This window comes from Pezoporus occidentalis, unplaced genomic scaffold, assembly GCF_034315485.1.
Source record: "Pezoporus occidentalis ecotype Australia unplaced genomic scaffold, CSIRO_AGI_Poc_V1 ctg72, whole genome shotgun sequence".
In the NCBI taxonomy this organism is placed as follows: domain Eukaryota; kingdom Metazoa; phylum Chordata; class Aves; order Psittaciformes; family Psittacidae; genus Pezoporus; species Pezoporus occidentalis.
The window spans coordinates 189,531-205,578 of NW_026916072.1; the positions used below are offsets into that span (position 1 = coordinate 189,531).

At 48.2% G+C, this 16,048-nt stretch overlaps 1 protein-coding gene across 4 annotated transcripts; it reads right to left on the reverse strand.

Annotated features, from left to right (window-relative positions):
• Positions 1-108: 108 nt before the first annotated feature.
• Positions 109-14,427, reverse strand: LYSMD4 (LysM domain containing 4). Of its 4 annotated transcripts, none has more exons than XM_062642561.1 (3): positions 14,015-14,427; positions 4,758-5,045; positions 109-837 (listed from the first exon to the last, which is right to left on the reverse strand). In XM_062642561.1, the coding sequence occupies exons 2-3, from the start codon at positions 5,028-5,030 to the stop codon at positions 286-288; spliced, it is 825 nt and encodes a 274-aa protein (XP_062498545.1). In that variant the 5' UTR covers positions 5,031-5,045; positions 14,015-14,427; the 3' UTR covers positions 109-285. The 4 variants fall into 4 exon arrangements, with proteins under 4 accessions (XP_062498545.1, XP_062498543.1, XP_062498544.1 ...); XM_062642559.1 differs by lacking the exon at positions 14,015-14,427 and adding an exon at positions 6,378-6,440; XM_062642560.1 differs by lacking the exon at positions 14,015-14,427 and adding an exon at positions 5,736-5,928.
• Positions 14,428-16,048: the final 1,621 nt, after the last annotated feature.

Consider the following 16,048-nt stretch of genomic DNA (forward strand, 5'->3'; position numbering starts at 1 on the left):
AATACCTGAAGCAACCACTATGAGTAGATTGCTACAAAATACTTTTCCCTTGATAGAGCTCATGGATGCTAAGCCAGCTGCCTGATGATCCTTACCAGCAACAAAGCATCCTGATTGTTCCATAAGCAGCACATTGCTGCACTTCAGTCAAGTTCAGGCTCACAACACCAGCTACTTAACAAAAATAGAAATCATCTGTGTTGTTACCCCTCACTGTGCTCAAGTCTGTCTCTGCACTCGTGCTGCAGCGCTGGGTGAGAGGCTGCAGGCAGCTGCCTCTCCCCTTTAGGATTTTTTATCTACAACTGAGCTCTGTGGTAATTTCCCTTCCAATCCATCTGCTGAAGCGTTTGAGGTTAGTGTTGTGTTGGAGGTATGGGCCACCAGGCCTTGTGTTTTAAAATAGATGATATAAAATACCGGCAGGACAATTCCTATCAGGAGCATAATGAAAACTGCATTCCACCACTGGATCCCACAGTCCGCTCCATTGTTGGTCTCCTGCTTCCCTGCTTCAGGCAGCGGCCGCTCCAGTGCCTCCGGGCAGTACTCGGTGTTCAGCTGGACCTCGGCCTGCACAGCGTCCTGAATGCTCTTGTCAATCCCCTTGAAGTAGTCGCTGAGGTGTCTGCTCTCAGCACTGCTGCTCACACCCCCATCAGGCTCCCCTAAGTCCACAAGTGTCAGGCCGGGCTGTGTGGGCACGCTCGGGACTGGCCTCAGGTCTCCGCCGTTCTCCGTTAGCAGCCCATGGCTCTTCACAGGGATCTTGATGGACTTCAGAGCATACAAGTCCTGCTCCCGGATGAAGTTGTTGACACGTTTGATATCTGCAACCTACAGAACCCAAAAAGGACACGGATGTTAATGTAGGACATCCCAGACTGAAGGACACGGATGTTAATGTAGGACATCCCAGACTGAAGGACATGGATGTTGATGTAGGACATCCCAGACTGAAACAGGAAGTGTGCAAGCAGCTGTCAGAAATAAAAGCAAGCCCTGGCTGCAAGTGGCTTTGTGCTCTGCAGATATCCCAGCTGCTCTGGGGATGTTCCAGGTCCTGCAGGACAGAGACTGGCCCATGTCATCAACCAGTCTTTAACCTCCTGTCATGCTTTTCTATCTCTCATGGGTTGTACGCTGCTTAATACTTAATGGTTTTCCTTCCTTTAGCTTTCTTTACTGTTCTCTCGCTTTCTAATCCAGGTTAAGGCAAGAAGAGTCTTCATAACAGATCCTCAGTTTTCATACCTTAAACAATGCCTGCTTCAGGTGAGGACAACATCAGTACATGCAGGCAAAACCCTCCCCCTGCTCAGAAAGTGATTTCGGAGTGAACAGAGCCCTGTCTCCAGAACACACCAAGGTCTGATTGCGAGATCACCACCTGGAAGAGAGCTGTCGCGCACCCCTGCCACAAACACAAGCATCCTCTGCTCATGTCCCCAGGCACTGTCCCTTTCCTGCACACTAGCAGCTCACATGGCTCATTTCTCCACCGCTGGTAAAAGCTCCCACTGAAGGTACACTTAAAGCAATAATCTCCATGTGTCTGTGATCATCTCTGGAGTGTGTGTAGTTCCCAGCTCTGACTGGTATTCCCACCCAGCTCATGATGCAAACAGCAGTAAGAGCAAGAAAGACCAAACCATAAGTACAGCTTAAGTCACAAGGGCAGCTGGTATCAAGGAAAAGACAAACCCATGCTTCTTTGTTTAATGTTACATAAAGAGAGAACAGCTTAATACAGTGTCCACTCACAACCACCTGGTAAGTACATGAACTTCTCAACTGCCCTAAATCCTCTGTCAAAGAAAATGTGTGGAAGGAGCTCTCCAAAGCAGCCGTGGAGATATGAAAGAACCTTGAGGGTAAAACATAGGATGCAAACCAAAGAGCAAGACCTCAAAGCAAAGAGAAAGGTGACACAAAGGGGCTGAACCACTTCTGATGTACCACAGAAAAGACACAGTCTGCATGTCTGGATAAAGTTGGATCTGTTCTGTTACAAGTGTAGTAAATGATGTATGCACCGCATGCTCTGCACCCTCACAAGTCTGAGGCTACCAGTGAAACTGGGGAACTAAAACCAAGAAAGTGCTTTACTTCCTAAGCAAATGTGTGACTGCCACCAGCACCAAAATCATCACAGTTGAGGGCAAAGATGCAGGAGGTGCCAAGAGGAAGGCAGCCCCCCTTTTCCCCTCTCCCCTGCAGGGTGGCCCCACAGGTTGGAGGCTGAGCACCAACCACAGGAGAGAGGAGCTGCAGCCTCTCTGCCTGCAGAGCTGCTGCTACCCGTGGAACTCCCCTCCAGCTCATATGGGTTATCAGGGAACCACACACCAAGCTCATCACCAGCAATCCCTGGAAGGTGTCAAGTCTGCCATGTCACAGCCAGAGAGAGCAAGACTGCTGAAAGTGAGAGATGAGATGAACGCCTGAGTCTCACATTTACTCTGCAAAGCTTGAGGAATCTGAAAACGGGAAATTTAATCTAGGTCCTAATCTGGTGCCCCCGAGGCTGCCTATTCAGACCCTTCACAGCTTGCTCCAGCATAACATCTGGACTTAAACCCTGTAACATTATTTAGTTATGAAATAACAATCTCACCCAAAGCCTCCTAACTAAGGTGGTGCTTCAATTGCTGGTTTAGTTCCAATGAAAACATTATTGGGACAGTAAATACCTCCTGCAGGGTCTGCAGTCAAACACTGCCATGTTGTGCTAAGGCTCTGGTAACAGAAAGAGGAGCAGCACTTGTGCAGAAACAACAAACAAAGCTGAGGGGAGGCATGCAAGAGCACTCGCCATTTAGGCTTATTTTCTGTACTTGCTTTTTGGCTGCAGCCAGCTCCTCTTGTCCCAGCTCAGAACAATGCCAAAAGCCAGGCAGGGCTATAAATGGTCAAGAGTAAAAATGAGAATTCTAAAGTGCTTTGCATCTCTGCCAAGTGATCTGTAGCACACACAAAGCTATCTGTGGCACCATCTTAACACCCCAACCCCAAGGAGGCCCTGACAATTCTGAAACCAATGGCAAGTTCTCAGTCATTTCAAGGAGAAGCTCATCCTGGATTTTTAAATACAATCACACGTATTAGCAGTTATAGCTCTTCCTCACTGATGTCCCAAGTAACCTTTCAGGAGCTGCTTAATTGTGGAAGTAAAACATGAAAACTCATCAGGGCCAAATACACCAATCCCCAATAATAAAGATTTCTGTACCCCCTCAGTTTACCTGGAACAGGTCACCACGGCCTTTTCTAGAAGGGAGGAGGTAGTAGGGCAGTTTTTCCCCCATGGCAGCAGAACACTTATGATCTGGTCACTCCCCATTAGCTTCACCTTCCCCACCTGATGAGCCCAGCAGCCTTCATCAGGACAGAACAGATCCACCTGTGCATGCCAGGGCTGAAAGGCTCCTGGAGGCCAGGAAGGGGGTAGAGGGACAGGGATGGGACTGAGTCCTCCTGAGTTATAGAACAGGGGAAATTTTTATGCCATAAATCAGGAGTTGTTCTGAATGTTCCCCCTTCGAGTTCACTGACCTGCTGTGATCCTGCACCAGTGGCAGTAACAACACAATGGCTACTGCTCAGAGATAAGCAGTCACAACTACAAAGTCAACTGCTGCAGCTCTGAGCTCTCAGGCCCTCCTGAAGCCAATCAAGGCCTATTCAAGTCCTACCAGGCTTGCTTCTCCACTCACATCAGGCTTGTCAGCAGAACCTAGAAGGGCTTCTTTTCTGTTTTGTTTTTGTTTCTAAGGGAATGGGAGGGGAGGAATTGTCGCAATCCCTGTAAGCCCTCTTGCTTCAGCTGCACCACACAGCTGTTGTGTCAAGCAAGACAGTCTGCAGTAGTGTTGCAGCAGTTGAGCCAGTGCCGTATCATTATCCCTATTCAGGTCCCTTTCCAATTGTTTGCATCATGGAACTTTTTAATCACAGTCTGGCTTGCAGATAAAGGAGGCTCTAAAAATACAGCTTTAACTGCTGAACAAGAGGGCACTTTTAATGTCCAGATCAGGTAATTAAACTTTTCAACAGTTTTCCTATAAAGCGCTCTGCTTTGGGACAAAGAAATGTGTTTTGTAGGTTTGTTGCAACCCCGTGCAGAGGCGCTCCCCTCTGCCTGCAGCTGCTGCACCGCACACGCTTCTGGGTACAACAGCAACCAATCAAAACCCACATGCACTGACAGCACCCAGGATCTGTGATCTGAACTTTGGCATCTCTCCTTTGCCAAGTCCACCCCTGTTAGACACAGGCCTCCCTTGCAATATGTTAAGCTCATTACTTACAAAAAATAAACAAAAACACCCCCAAACCAGATGCCATCACGGTGGTGTTTCTTTGTGCTGCTCAGTTTCTAAAACTGTTTGCTGGAGAGCAGGGCTCTGACCCTTATTTCTGCACTCAGCTTCCTACTGTTTGCCCTCACTTAAATAACAAACTACAAACCATGACTGCTACACTGCACTTAGTCACTCAAATTGAACAGGAAAGCAGGTCACGCAGGGTGTGAGGTCGACAGTATCTTCCTAGGCTGCTAGGTGAAGAACTCTTTTGGGTTTTGCCTTTCTTCAGATCAGTTTTACACAGATATTGACCATTCATGAAAGACACAGGGCAGACACTTTGCAGTGTATAAACCACTAGACAACAACACGCCTTCCTGTAATTCTGGAAGCTAAGCTACATGTAAAATACCTGTAAAGCAATTAAACCCAAACAGAGATAGCTCTTACTTTACAGCCATACTGCAGAGCCAGCTTGTTTAGGTTATCGCCCTCCGTAATCTCCCGTTCCAGAAGTACCACGTCTCCAACTCTGTCCCGAGAGGTGCTGCATCGCTGCTGCTCCTTGCCCCTTGGTCGTAACTCCATGACGTTGAGTTCCTCCTCTGATGACTCCTCCGAATCAGAGCGGCCATTGGGAAACACATAGACCTGCCTGCCCGGGTAGTTATGGATGGTGACAGGAGCCTGGAAGGATCTTGCCCGGCTCTCATTCAGCCTCATCTTTTACACCAGCACCTGGAACAGGAATCACACATGATGAGTTTCCTTCATACCAGTGTTTATTTCTTAGCATGGACAATGGATATAAAGCACACACACACAAAGCCTTCCTTCCACCCCATCTTCTCAGGGCAAAATCCAAAAGAAGCCATTCTAACAGCAATATTTCTTCAATAATAAGTACGTTATTTTCAACCCTTTTTTGATCTACCCATGGACAAACCTTCACATAGATGCTCCACATCTTAAATACCACTTTCTATAACTTTATTAAAAAGCAGGAGTCACTTGAGCCAAGTGTCCTTAACTAGGGTAAAAAAAAAATCCATGGAACCACATCAGATCTCCCACCAATGCACACTAAAAACTGACCAAAATCATCCATGTCGCCTTTTCCAGAAATCCCTGGTTCCTCACACGTCAAGAATGCACATTTTAATGTCATGGAATTGCACTGTTGTGGGATTTGGTTGGTTTGTTTGACATAAGGACAGCTCAAGCTACACTTAATTTGAACCTGTATGACAAGGTTGCTTTATTGCATAAAGACCAGCACCTGCCCGAGCACTGTGTTTAATTACCACTGGGCCTACAGCAGCGACTCATTAGGAACCTGCTTTTTTCCCTTCAACCCTCAGCTCCACAGTCTGTTGGTGGGTCAGACACGGGTAACACCCCCTCACATTCCCGCAGCACTCCACTGACCTTAACGTTCCCACTGTCCTCATCAGGCATTCCCATGGTGAAACCACTACCACGTTATGCCCTTCCCCAGCACCGACCACGGCCCCGCAGCCTGCAGGCAGGGTCACAGCTCTGAGCTAACGACCCGCGGCGGGACCTCCGCCTGTTGAGGAGCTGTGAGCCGAGCGCCCTCCTCAGAGCCTGCTCTCCCCACGCACTTCTCCCTTCTCCCCCGGGCGGGCCAACAGCCCGGCTCTGCCCGCCCCATCCCCGCACCCCCGGCTGCTGCCCCGCACCGACACATGCGGCAAACCATGACCCCCTGAGGGGCCATCCCCACCCCGGGAGCCCGCCGCCTCCACAGGGCACAGCGAGGCGGCGGCGGCCGCCCGGAGCTCGGCCCGGCCCAGCCCAGCCCAGCGTGAGGGCCCCGCTGATCGCCTCAGAGGGGTCCCGCTGCTCCCCTCAGCGCCTCAGAGGGGTCCCGCTCCCCTCAGCGCCTCAAGGCGGGCCCCGATCCCCTCAGCGCCGGAGGGCCCGGCCCCCGTTCCTCGGCGAGCGGACTCGGACTCGCAGCCGGACCCTACCCCTTCCCCTCGCCCCCCACCGCAGCCAAAGCCCCGTCGCCCACAGCGAGCCCCGTCCCGAGCCCCCCGCACTGACCCGCGGCTCGCCGGCCATCGGCCACACGCACCAACCTAACCCAGACTCTCGCTTAGCGCTCCTCCCATTGGCTAGCAGTTCCGGAAGGCGGGACCTTCAGCGCCACTTGACCAATGGGAGTCGGGGAAGGGCTGCGCAGCGAGGTTGGTTGAGAGGTCAGCGCTGGAACGTGTCGGCGGAAAGGGGGGGCCCGTTTAAAGGGACCGCAACCCCCGGCCCGGCTTGCGCGCGAGGAGCAGCGGGGGCACGGGGTACACCTGTACAGCCCGACGTATGTCCCGTACAGCATGTATACAATATATGTCACTGCAATATACATCATCCCGGCCGTACGTACACTTACAGCATTTCAGTCAGCTGTCCCTGCCCATGGCCGGGGCTTGGAACTGGGTGATCTCAAGGTCCTTCCCAACCCAGACTGCTCTGATTACATCGTCAGTGCATTGATCACACACACCTGGAGCACATCTGCAGTAGACGAGGCCTAATGATGTCAGATTGGTCAGTCCTGGGCTTGGACTCGGCAGGGCTGGTGAGGGCATGTGGACACCACTGCCTTCCAGTCGTGCTGTCCCAGCGCTGGTGTGTGGTCGGTGCCTGCGGAGCCCTCCGAGGGTTCCTTTTCCTTGGCCCAAACTGACTCGTGGCTTATGTTTAAGAAAGGAGCTCAGGGGAGACCTGTAACAAAGCTTCCCTGCGCTGGGGGGGAGAGGAGGAGAAGCATTTCCTTGTAACTGTTTGCAGGAGTTACCAAGGCCCTGCTTGCCCCAAGGGCCATCATGAAGATGCGTTGTGAGGGGCAGCCATGGGGCTTTGCACGGAAGTGAGGGGCTGCTGAACACTGTGCCCTCAAGGAGATGGACAAACCTACTTCGGAGTTAAATTCAAGCTGAGTGGAGTTGCTCGCTATCCCTTTGCCTTGTGCAGTGCAGGTGCTGGACGCAGGGAAGGCAAGATAGGAGAGCCCCATCTCAGAGCCATTGTTAGGATTTCCTTCCCTCCATCCCTGGCCCAGCTTGTCTCAAGAGTGGATGATCCTGGGGCTCAGCCAGCTTACGTACTTTTGTGACCCAACAGACAATGGATTTAGTGTGCTGGAGAGGGCTCTGCATGTGTGTAGGACGAGACGTGCCAAAATGCCTTTCCTAAGGCACTTGTAATCTCTGTGTGACTGCTGAGGTTCAAAAGTTACAAGCAATAATCACACTTTCTCAAACAAATACAGGTTACTGGGGGAGTACTTACTGAGTAACCTGGGTAACCTGCTCAAACCTGGAAAATGCAACTGCTGAGGAGATCTGGAAATGTGGGGCAAACAATCCGCCTTTGCTGACAGAGCTAAGTCTGGTTTGGCTTCCTCGGCCTGAACTGTCATTTACTGCTTAGTGCTTTTCTAATTCCAGGAAGAATTACTGCAGATCTCATGGAAGTACACCAGGAAATATAGATGGGAAATTGCTTCACCTTCCAGATCCTTCCAGAATCCTTGTGAGAAGGTGGTTTTCTCCCAGCAGGAATAACCATTTTGTAGGTGTACTGGTGTTGGCTCTGGGCTAATTGCAAGGATGATGTCATCATTCCAAATAATTGGAATACTTCTGTAAACAGACAGACTGTGAGAGCTGCAAAGCCTCAGACAGGGGAAGTCTGTCTGAGAGCTGAATGGTTCGGTCATCATACACATTCAATAAGGGTCATACGTCAACGGAAGTTCAGGAAGAAATCCTCCTTTCCCTGACCTGTGTCAATGCAGAGGGCAACAGAACTGAGAAAGCCTGTGCATTTTCACTTAATCCAAAGTAGCAGTGATGCTGGGCACCAGCCAGCATTCACATCCATGCAAGCTCCTTCCCAAGGGAATATCAGAGTTAATCACTCAGTGATAACGAATCAAAACTTCAGTGTTTCCTCTCCAAAGAGAGCGAAGAACAGGGCTCTCCTCTAGAACAGGGCTCTCCTCTTTTGTCCTTGTGATACTCATAAGCTCTTGCTCAGCTCCGGAGCTGCTGTTCTCTTCATCACTTTGGTTTTGTCCCTCTTTTCTCAGGCTCACTTCAGAAGTGTTGATGTGTCAGGCACATATTCCTTGTGTGTTTCTTTGCTTCTCTTTAAGCAGCCTTCTAACCTCTGCAATAAAATCTCTCACTTGGATTTCAAATCGCTCAGCATTAGTCTGCTTTCCACCCTTGGGAAACTAATAACACAGTGTGCAACCTGCAGAAAGCAGCTCCAGTCTCTCTTGCACTGGTATGCAATTAACTCTGCCTAGAGATGGGCCATTTCACACATCCATGCACACGCTGCTCCTCGGTGCTAACTGATGCTCAGGCAACAGCTGCTCAGGCTGGCACCTGACAGCTTCCAACTGTCCAGGACTCGTAGGAGTAGAAATTGCAATTCATAAATCACCAGGGCCATCATTAACTGCGACTTGATCCATAATTTGGGATTAATAAAAGCCAGTCAGAGTGAAATTGTTCACCCATTTCCTTCACCACATGGGCTATTAACAATAAAAATGCAGAATGTGAAGGCAATAAAAGGTGAAGGAGGGGACCCTCACAAGTAGAGAACCACTGTCCTGACACCATGTACAGCACAAGTTAAAGAAATACTTCTTTAGCCTCTGCTTCTTAATATCAACCAATTATTCCTGTTTAGTGTAGCATATACAGGGCAAGGCTCCTACACAGCACTGCGAGGCAACAGGAATTTGTTGATATCTTTGATATTGCTGAATTATAACAAAGAAAGGGAAGATGAGTTTCCTTTCTATCTTTAATTCTCTGTTTCCTAGTGGGAGACTGGGAAACCACATCCATGTTCAGCAGGACATGGTCTTACAGAAATTACGATGCCTCTATTGCAAGTAATTTATAACTGCCTGGCTTTGCTCTGGGTTTGGGCTAATGGAGCATGACCAATTCCAGTGAAGTTACCCCCTGTGTGAAGGCAGAAGTATGAGCCAAATACAGCAAAATAATACTCTCCCTGGTGTCTGGAGTGACTAAGCTACATGGGTACTGTATGTACATTTGGTTGAATTATATACACAGCAAGAAGTTTAAGAGGTGGGTACAGTAGGCACACAATGCAGGGAAGAAAACCTCAGTTAAATTAAATTAATTACAGGTATGTACTTAATATAGTTAATTGAGCTATGGAGGTTACTCTGAGTGCATGTCTGCAGGTAGCATTGGGTTACAACTTTCCTCTTTCACTGGTTTCTCCTGTTGGAAGCACTTGTCTACCTCAGCAGGTTCCAAATTTAGCCCAGGAGCACTGCTCTGGTTGTTGAGTGCTCTGGGAGGGTCTTGGGCTGACACTTAACACTCTTAGAACAAACTGACAGTTTAGGTGGTCACAACTGGAAAGAACACAAACCCTGTGTGTGTGCTGCTGACAGCCAGCTTCACACCTCAGCTGCAGGGGCATCCCTGGCTCAGGAGAGACCCAACCTGGATACGGCCTATGCCTCCTGTTCAAAGGTACGCCCAGCAGCAATGTGACACCCAGACCACCCCTCCAAATGGCCACAGTGTGTGAATTCATATAATAGAAAACCAGCTTAATCATTCATCTCCAGCTCAGACACCAAATTACTCCCACCTATGAGGACTGCGTCTGCAACTTTCTCACTCTTAGGGATGAGACTTTTTATCTCAGGAGCCAGAATGCGGATCTGAACAGCACTGCTGTCTCCTGGAGGAGATAAAGTGTGTTCTCAGAGACCTAGTTCTGTGCTTGCCTTCTATCATGCAGCACCATTTGGCAGGGGCTGCCTGGTTTATGTGATAGCAGACACTGAATTACTTCAGAAAAACAGAGACTTATTCCTTGTGTAAAAACAAATGACTAATTAAAAGTGGTTTTAATTTTGCAGTTCGTATTTTCTTGGGATCATGCCAAATTCTGGAGTCTATACTCCACACCCTGTCCTTCTGGAGGAATTTGGCTAGGGCAAGCGCTATAAGATTTGTTCCCTTTCCTCTCCCTTACTCTTAAAATCCCTCCTCCCCCTTTCTCCTTTCCTGCAACTGGTAAACTGTGAAGAACAGGAATGTTCCTGGGAAGAAACTCAGGCAGAATCGCATTCAGAACAAGTCAGAGATTTCTTGCATAGCTGAAGCATGTGTTTGCAATCCCCAATTGCCAGTGCACATAACCCCTGCCAGCGCATGTTGTTCCCTTCAGATGTTCTCAGAGAGCTCTAGGCAGTGTCCAGGGCAGTCTGTGGACAGTGTTTAGCTGAGGCATTGCTCCTCAGCCCATCTGTTAATGGTACCAGGGCAAAAAAGGTTATCAGTGAAAGGATGGCAAACAGCCAACCCTACCCTTCCAAGGAGCTGTGTTAGTGGTGGTCAGAAGCATTGGTCTGCATGACTCCCCTAAGCCATAGACTGGCTCCATTTGGGCCATGAAGACTTTGGTTCCTGCTACCAACCTGTCACCTTCAGGCTCCTTCTGGGACTGATGTTCTACAGAATTAGCATGTGCAGCCCCAACACAGTACTGCTCAACAGAGAGGGACAGAACCATGAGATCCCTAACTGATGTCCAAAAGGTAAATTATAACTGCTGGGAAGCTGCAGATAAACAGACAGAAACTATAGCTTGCTCTCCCCTCTGTTTGAGAGGTGCCACTGATCCGGGGGGAATCTCCCAAGAGGTGTCATTAAATGGTTCAAATCTGGAACCTGACAGGGCCAAGAAAGATGGAAGCTGGAGGCTGACACACTGGTTAGAAAAGTGCAGCTTCAATGTATTTGTGAGGAAGGTTTCTCCTTGGCACAGTGTGGAGCACAGGATATTACAGGAGCACAAAGTGAGTCCTTGCTCAGGCTGGTGCTGATACTGGGGAAAGGCAGGTTGATGAAAGCATCACTTGTCTTTCCAATGACCTTATCATGTGAGCTCAGCCTGCCAAGAGCTGTCTCTCACTCTGTGCTCCCCGTGGTCTGGGCCAACAAGCCTGGACGTGCTGTGCTGATAGCTGATATTGTTCAGCACTGCATGGCAGTGTCTGAGTGTTACACATGCATCCTTTGAGAGCAGGACGATGACACCTTTGTGCTGTGTACTCCTTGCTGTCTCCAATTCTTCTCACTTCCAAACATGCACAGTTTGACTTTACAACTTTTTGAATATAAAATACCCCAGCAAAAGCCCAGAGCTCATGGAAAGAACAGATGAGTCTTCCAAAGCAAGATCTATGACATCAGTAGTTGAGAGGCTATGCTGTGCTTAGCCTGGCTCTCCTTCACACTTGCCAGTAGGGTTCCCAAGTCTAGTCGTGCGTGGCAACAATAATGAGTAAGTAACACATGGGGGCAGCAGCAGGCTTTGGTTCCTTCTCATTCTGGGAGCCTGGGCTTGTAGCATCCTTGGAAGAGTCTTGCAGAATGGAGGTGCTCTAAGATTTGAGGGTAGCTGTGCTGGGCAAAAGCCCAGAGTGACAGCTACAGCTGATCAAACCATGAGAAAAGCATTTCGTAGGACAGAGGGGCTTTGTGGCCTCATGGGACAGGATGTCAGCACTGAAACTGGTGCTTTTGTCATTGCATCTGGTCCTTCTCCATTTCCTGCAGCTCCAAGCCCAAGCAGTTCTGTGCTCATGTTACAATGCACATTCAACCAACAGACAGTTACAGCACTGTCTGCAATGGCAAATATGGCTGAGGTGAAAATCCCAGGCTCAGTTCAGATCTCAGTGCACCCCACTGGACAAGCCTTGCTGAGCTTGTTGCACTACAGGCAGGATGGAGCCCAGCATGTCCCTTTCAGAGAGATGAAATGAATAAAACAGATACTCTTCTCTGACTGCACCATGAAGAAAGATGTGGGGTTTATCTGATACCAGTTATTCTCTTGGAGACTCTGAATGTTCAGGTAGTAGGAAAAAGCCTTGATCTTGGCTGTGAAGGTCTTAAAAGCCAAGTTTTCAGAACATTTTAGTCAGGGAAATGGCCAAAATTTCAATAGCAAGGCTCTGGAATTTTCTGGGAGAGCTATTTCTGGAACAGGATGTCTGATGTCCTGCTCTGGGTGAGCACAACTTCAGGAGTTGCTTGTACACCTGATATTTGCCTGACTGCTCACATCAGTGCTCCCTATCATGTGAGTAATGTGGCAGCTGAGTGGTATCAGCCCAAGTCGATGCTGGAAATGGCAAGAAATGCAAAAATCCAGCAAAAGTCAGCCCAGACACTGGAAATGATGGTGGATTAATTATAATAAGAGAAGGGAAACAAAACAGCCCCGTGCTCCGTGAGCAGTTAAAATAAAAATCACATATCTGCCCAGATAAGAAAAGCATTTTGTGTAACTGAGGCTGCTACTTTAATTGGGAAGTGCTGTTAACACAAGTGCTGGTGGAGGAGGCGAGTGCAATAGCACAGCAGGGCTGCTGCAGATCTGCAAGTAAACAGCTGAACTGCATCTCTCAGCTTCAATCTGTGAATTTCTGAAGCCAAAAGAGCAGTTTTAAATGTAAAACGTCTGTTGGAGCTCATGCTTCAATTGGGCTGTGTGCCAGCACATGCAAAGACTTAGGGCATTAAGAGTCTCATGTAGATGAAAAGACAGTGGGGAGTCATTTGGGTTGGCTAGAAATATACTGAGCTATAGCAGGATCTGCATTCATTCCCTTTAAAACAACTTGTGCAGAGGAAAATTGGGAAAACTGACATTTTAGCACTTATAATTGTTACAGCAAAAACTAAGGCTAAGCATGGCCTTAACATTTGCCATGACAGAACTCCTGTGTCCTGTGCACAGCCCAACAGAAGGGTCCCAGCCCCAAGCTGGCTCTGCCATTTCAGTAACTGGACTGTGAAGCAGTCTCTGAAAATGCCTGAAGCCAGTAACTAACCACTGCTAAGGACATAGGAGCTGCTCTGTTGGCTGGTGTTTTCTACTCATTTCAAACCATAATCTCAGACAACTTTTAACTACAGAGTAACAAGACAGGTTTGCACTTACCTCGTTCTTACAAGGAACAGAAAGTGCTTTATAAAGCCACAGCCAAACGATGCTACAGTGGTACCTTGGCTATCACACAGGGCTACAGGCAAATGAACTGATTCACCCAAGGCCACACAGTATGCCAGCACAACCCAGATCCCAGCTTCTGGGGTGAACATGCATTAAGCAATGAAAGATGTCTGGCTGTCAATAAAGACTTAGAAAAGCTGCAACTGCAAAGTGGGAACAGTGGCAAAGTGACACAAACACTAGCAGCATGATCACCAGGTACCACACAAATAGCCAAATCAGCTTCTTGTCCGGAAAAGAAAGAGCAGAACAATGGCTTTTACTATGTGGGCTGTGTCCCTGCTGGTTAAGGCTGCAGCTCCCTGCCCAGGCAGGCCTTAGATGGACAGGCTGAGAATAATTACCAGGAGTCTATGTAATCCTTCGCTGGGACTCTTTGCTGCCAGAAGCTGTTTTACAATATTCCCAGCTGTCTCTCTAAGTATCCAACAGATTGGACAAAAATTAAAGGCTTGACCCTCCAGGCTGTGGAAGCCCTCAACCTTTGCATGCCTACAGAGGTGGTGGGCTGGCAGCCAGGGAGCTGTGGAGGTGGGGGACAGGCTCATGGGTCCACAGTGCAGTCTCACCATGTAGACACAAACCTTATGGGGAAGACTTTGTCGGTCCAAGGCCTCAGTGCAAGAAGGGAGTTTCACCGTGGTCTCCTCCATGAGAAGTCAGCTCTGGGGTCATGCTCATGAGAAGACTCTTAATGTGGTTTGTGGGTGCATGGGAGCATGCTGGCCATGATGCTTGGCATTTAAAGCTGCCAGAACTCCAGGGAAGCTGTGCCAGGGCCCTGTGCTGCCTCCTGGAGTGCTAAAATCAGAGCAAGTACAAGAGAAAAAAGAAAGGGGGAAAAGGAATGATTAGAAGAGTTAGAGTGACAAATGAGCAGATGAAAGGTACAGAGTGCTCCCAGGTGGGACTTTACCAGCAACAGAATGAATACCACAAAGAACCAGGCAGCTGTGGATCAGGTAACCCCCCAACCCCATTCCTTAAAATTCAAACCACACAAATACTGAGGTCCTGCACAGTAAAGCACTGTCCCCTCATCTCATGGTTATGTGGAACCCACAGCCTGTGGATAGCAGCTATAGTGAACTAACATGAGCAAAAGTAGATGGATTGAATTTCCTAATGGAGAAAGAAAAAAGATACCAGCATGTTGTTATGAAAGAATGAGCACTAAATCTGTTTATTCTGATTCATTTTGTTTGATTGCGTTTCCTGTAGGAAACATTAAAACTTGTTGGAATCATATTAGCAAAAAATTAGGAGATCAACAAAGTTGATAGTTTAGCGTTCAGGCAAACACTGTGCCAGTCACTGAACCAGAAAACCAGAGTTTGCTCAGAGGCTGTCACTAAGCTGAAAAGGAGTAGTGGTAAGATACTTTAAGGGAACAAACCCGGAATGGTGTGAAAGATAGATGGGAAATGGTGCTGCAGAGCTAAGATAAGCAATCAGGAGAGAATACTACATGGTTTGGTTTCTTTTGTTGCTTTTCTCCCCATTCTTCCCTATGTATTACTAGAAGAAAGAGTATTTTTGCCTGTAAAAATCTTAGTGCCTAAAGAGGTAACACTGGGGTGCGCTCCTGCACCACTGCTGAACTTCTTGGTAGCTTTGCTTCCACTTACTGGAGAAAATCTTAGTAAAACTGTTAGCTATGGCTCTCTATATGATCAACATTACCTTGACTTCAAGCATCTACATTTACAAGCTCCTTGCTTGTGGGGAAAATATATAGCACAATGGTTTCCACTTACCAGAAAGCTGCTCCCACCAGCTGCTCGTTGTGGAAATGAGATCAAGTCCCAGATGGCTGCAGGACACAAGCCATGGCTAGCCAGGAGAAGATGCTGTCAAACATGTGGCACCTTCGGAGGTGAGGAAAGCCAGGGCAGCTTCTTGGTCCAGGAGATAAACCTTCATGCCTTAACAGATGTGGTGCATTTACAGATGTTCCCAGAAAGGGGCAGTAGAGACCAAACCCACACAAAGAATAGAAAGACGTCCTGCCCAGGGAGAAATACAAAGAGAGAATTATTTGTAATGTTTCTTTTCCTTGGCATACAGAAGCTCCACCATGTGTCCAGTCAAATAAAACCAAAGGGGACTGGTATAGGGGGAAATGGGGCTGCTTGGTAGAGCAGAATAGCCTCAATCCACTTTGATATTGCTTCCTTCACCTGCTTTTCAGAGGAGGACATTAATCCTGCCCAAGTGTGAATGTTGTATGGGTTGCAAGAGCTGGCACACAAGCATGTGCAATCATCATGGAGCATTAGATAATGCAGTATTTAACACTTATGTCACTATAGCAGCATGGCAGCCTTTGAGTTGGCTTGTTAGCAGGGGGAACAATAATAATTTGGGAGAGGTTTTCTGTCAGGCTCATGAGTATCGAGATCGCAAATCATCACTAACACAATTTGGCTTCTGCTTAAATTGAAAGTGAGGAGACGAGAAAAAGGGGTGCTTATAATATCAAGATTACCAAGTTCATGTTGGTGTGAAGGTGTGAAGCAGGGAAGCCCATCCCTGGACCACCTTTACAACCTCTTCAATTCAGGCTCTCTTGACCCACTCAGAGTTAATTCTAGTGCTGATTCAAGCTGCTGCCTGAA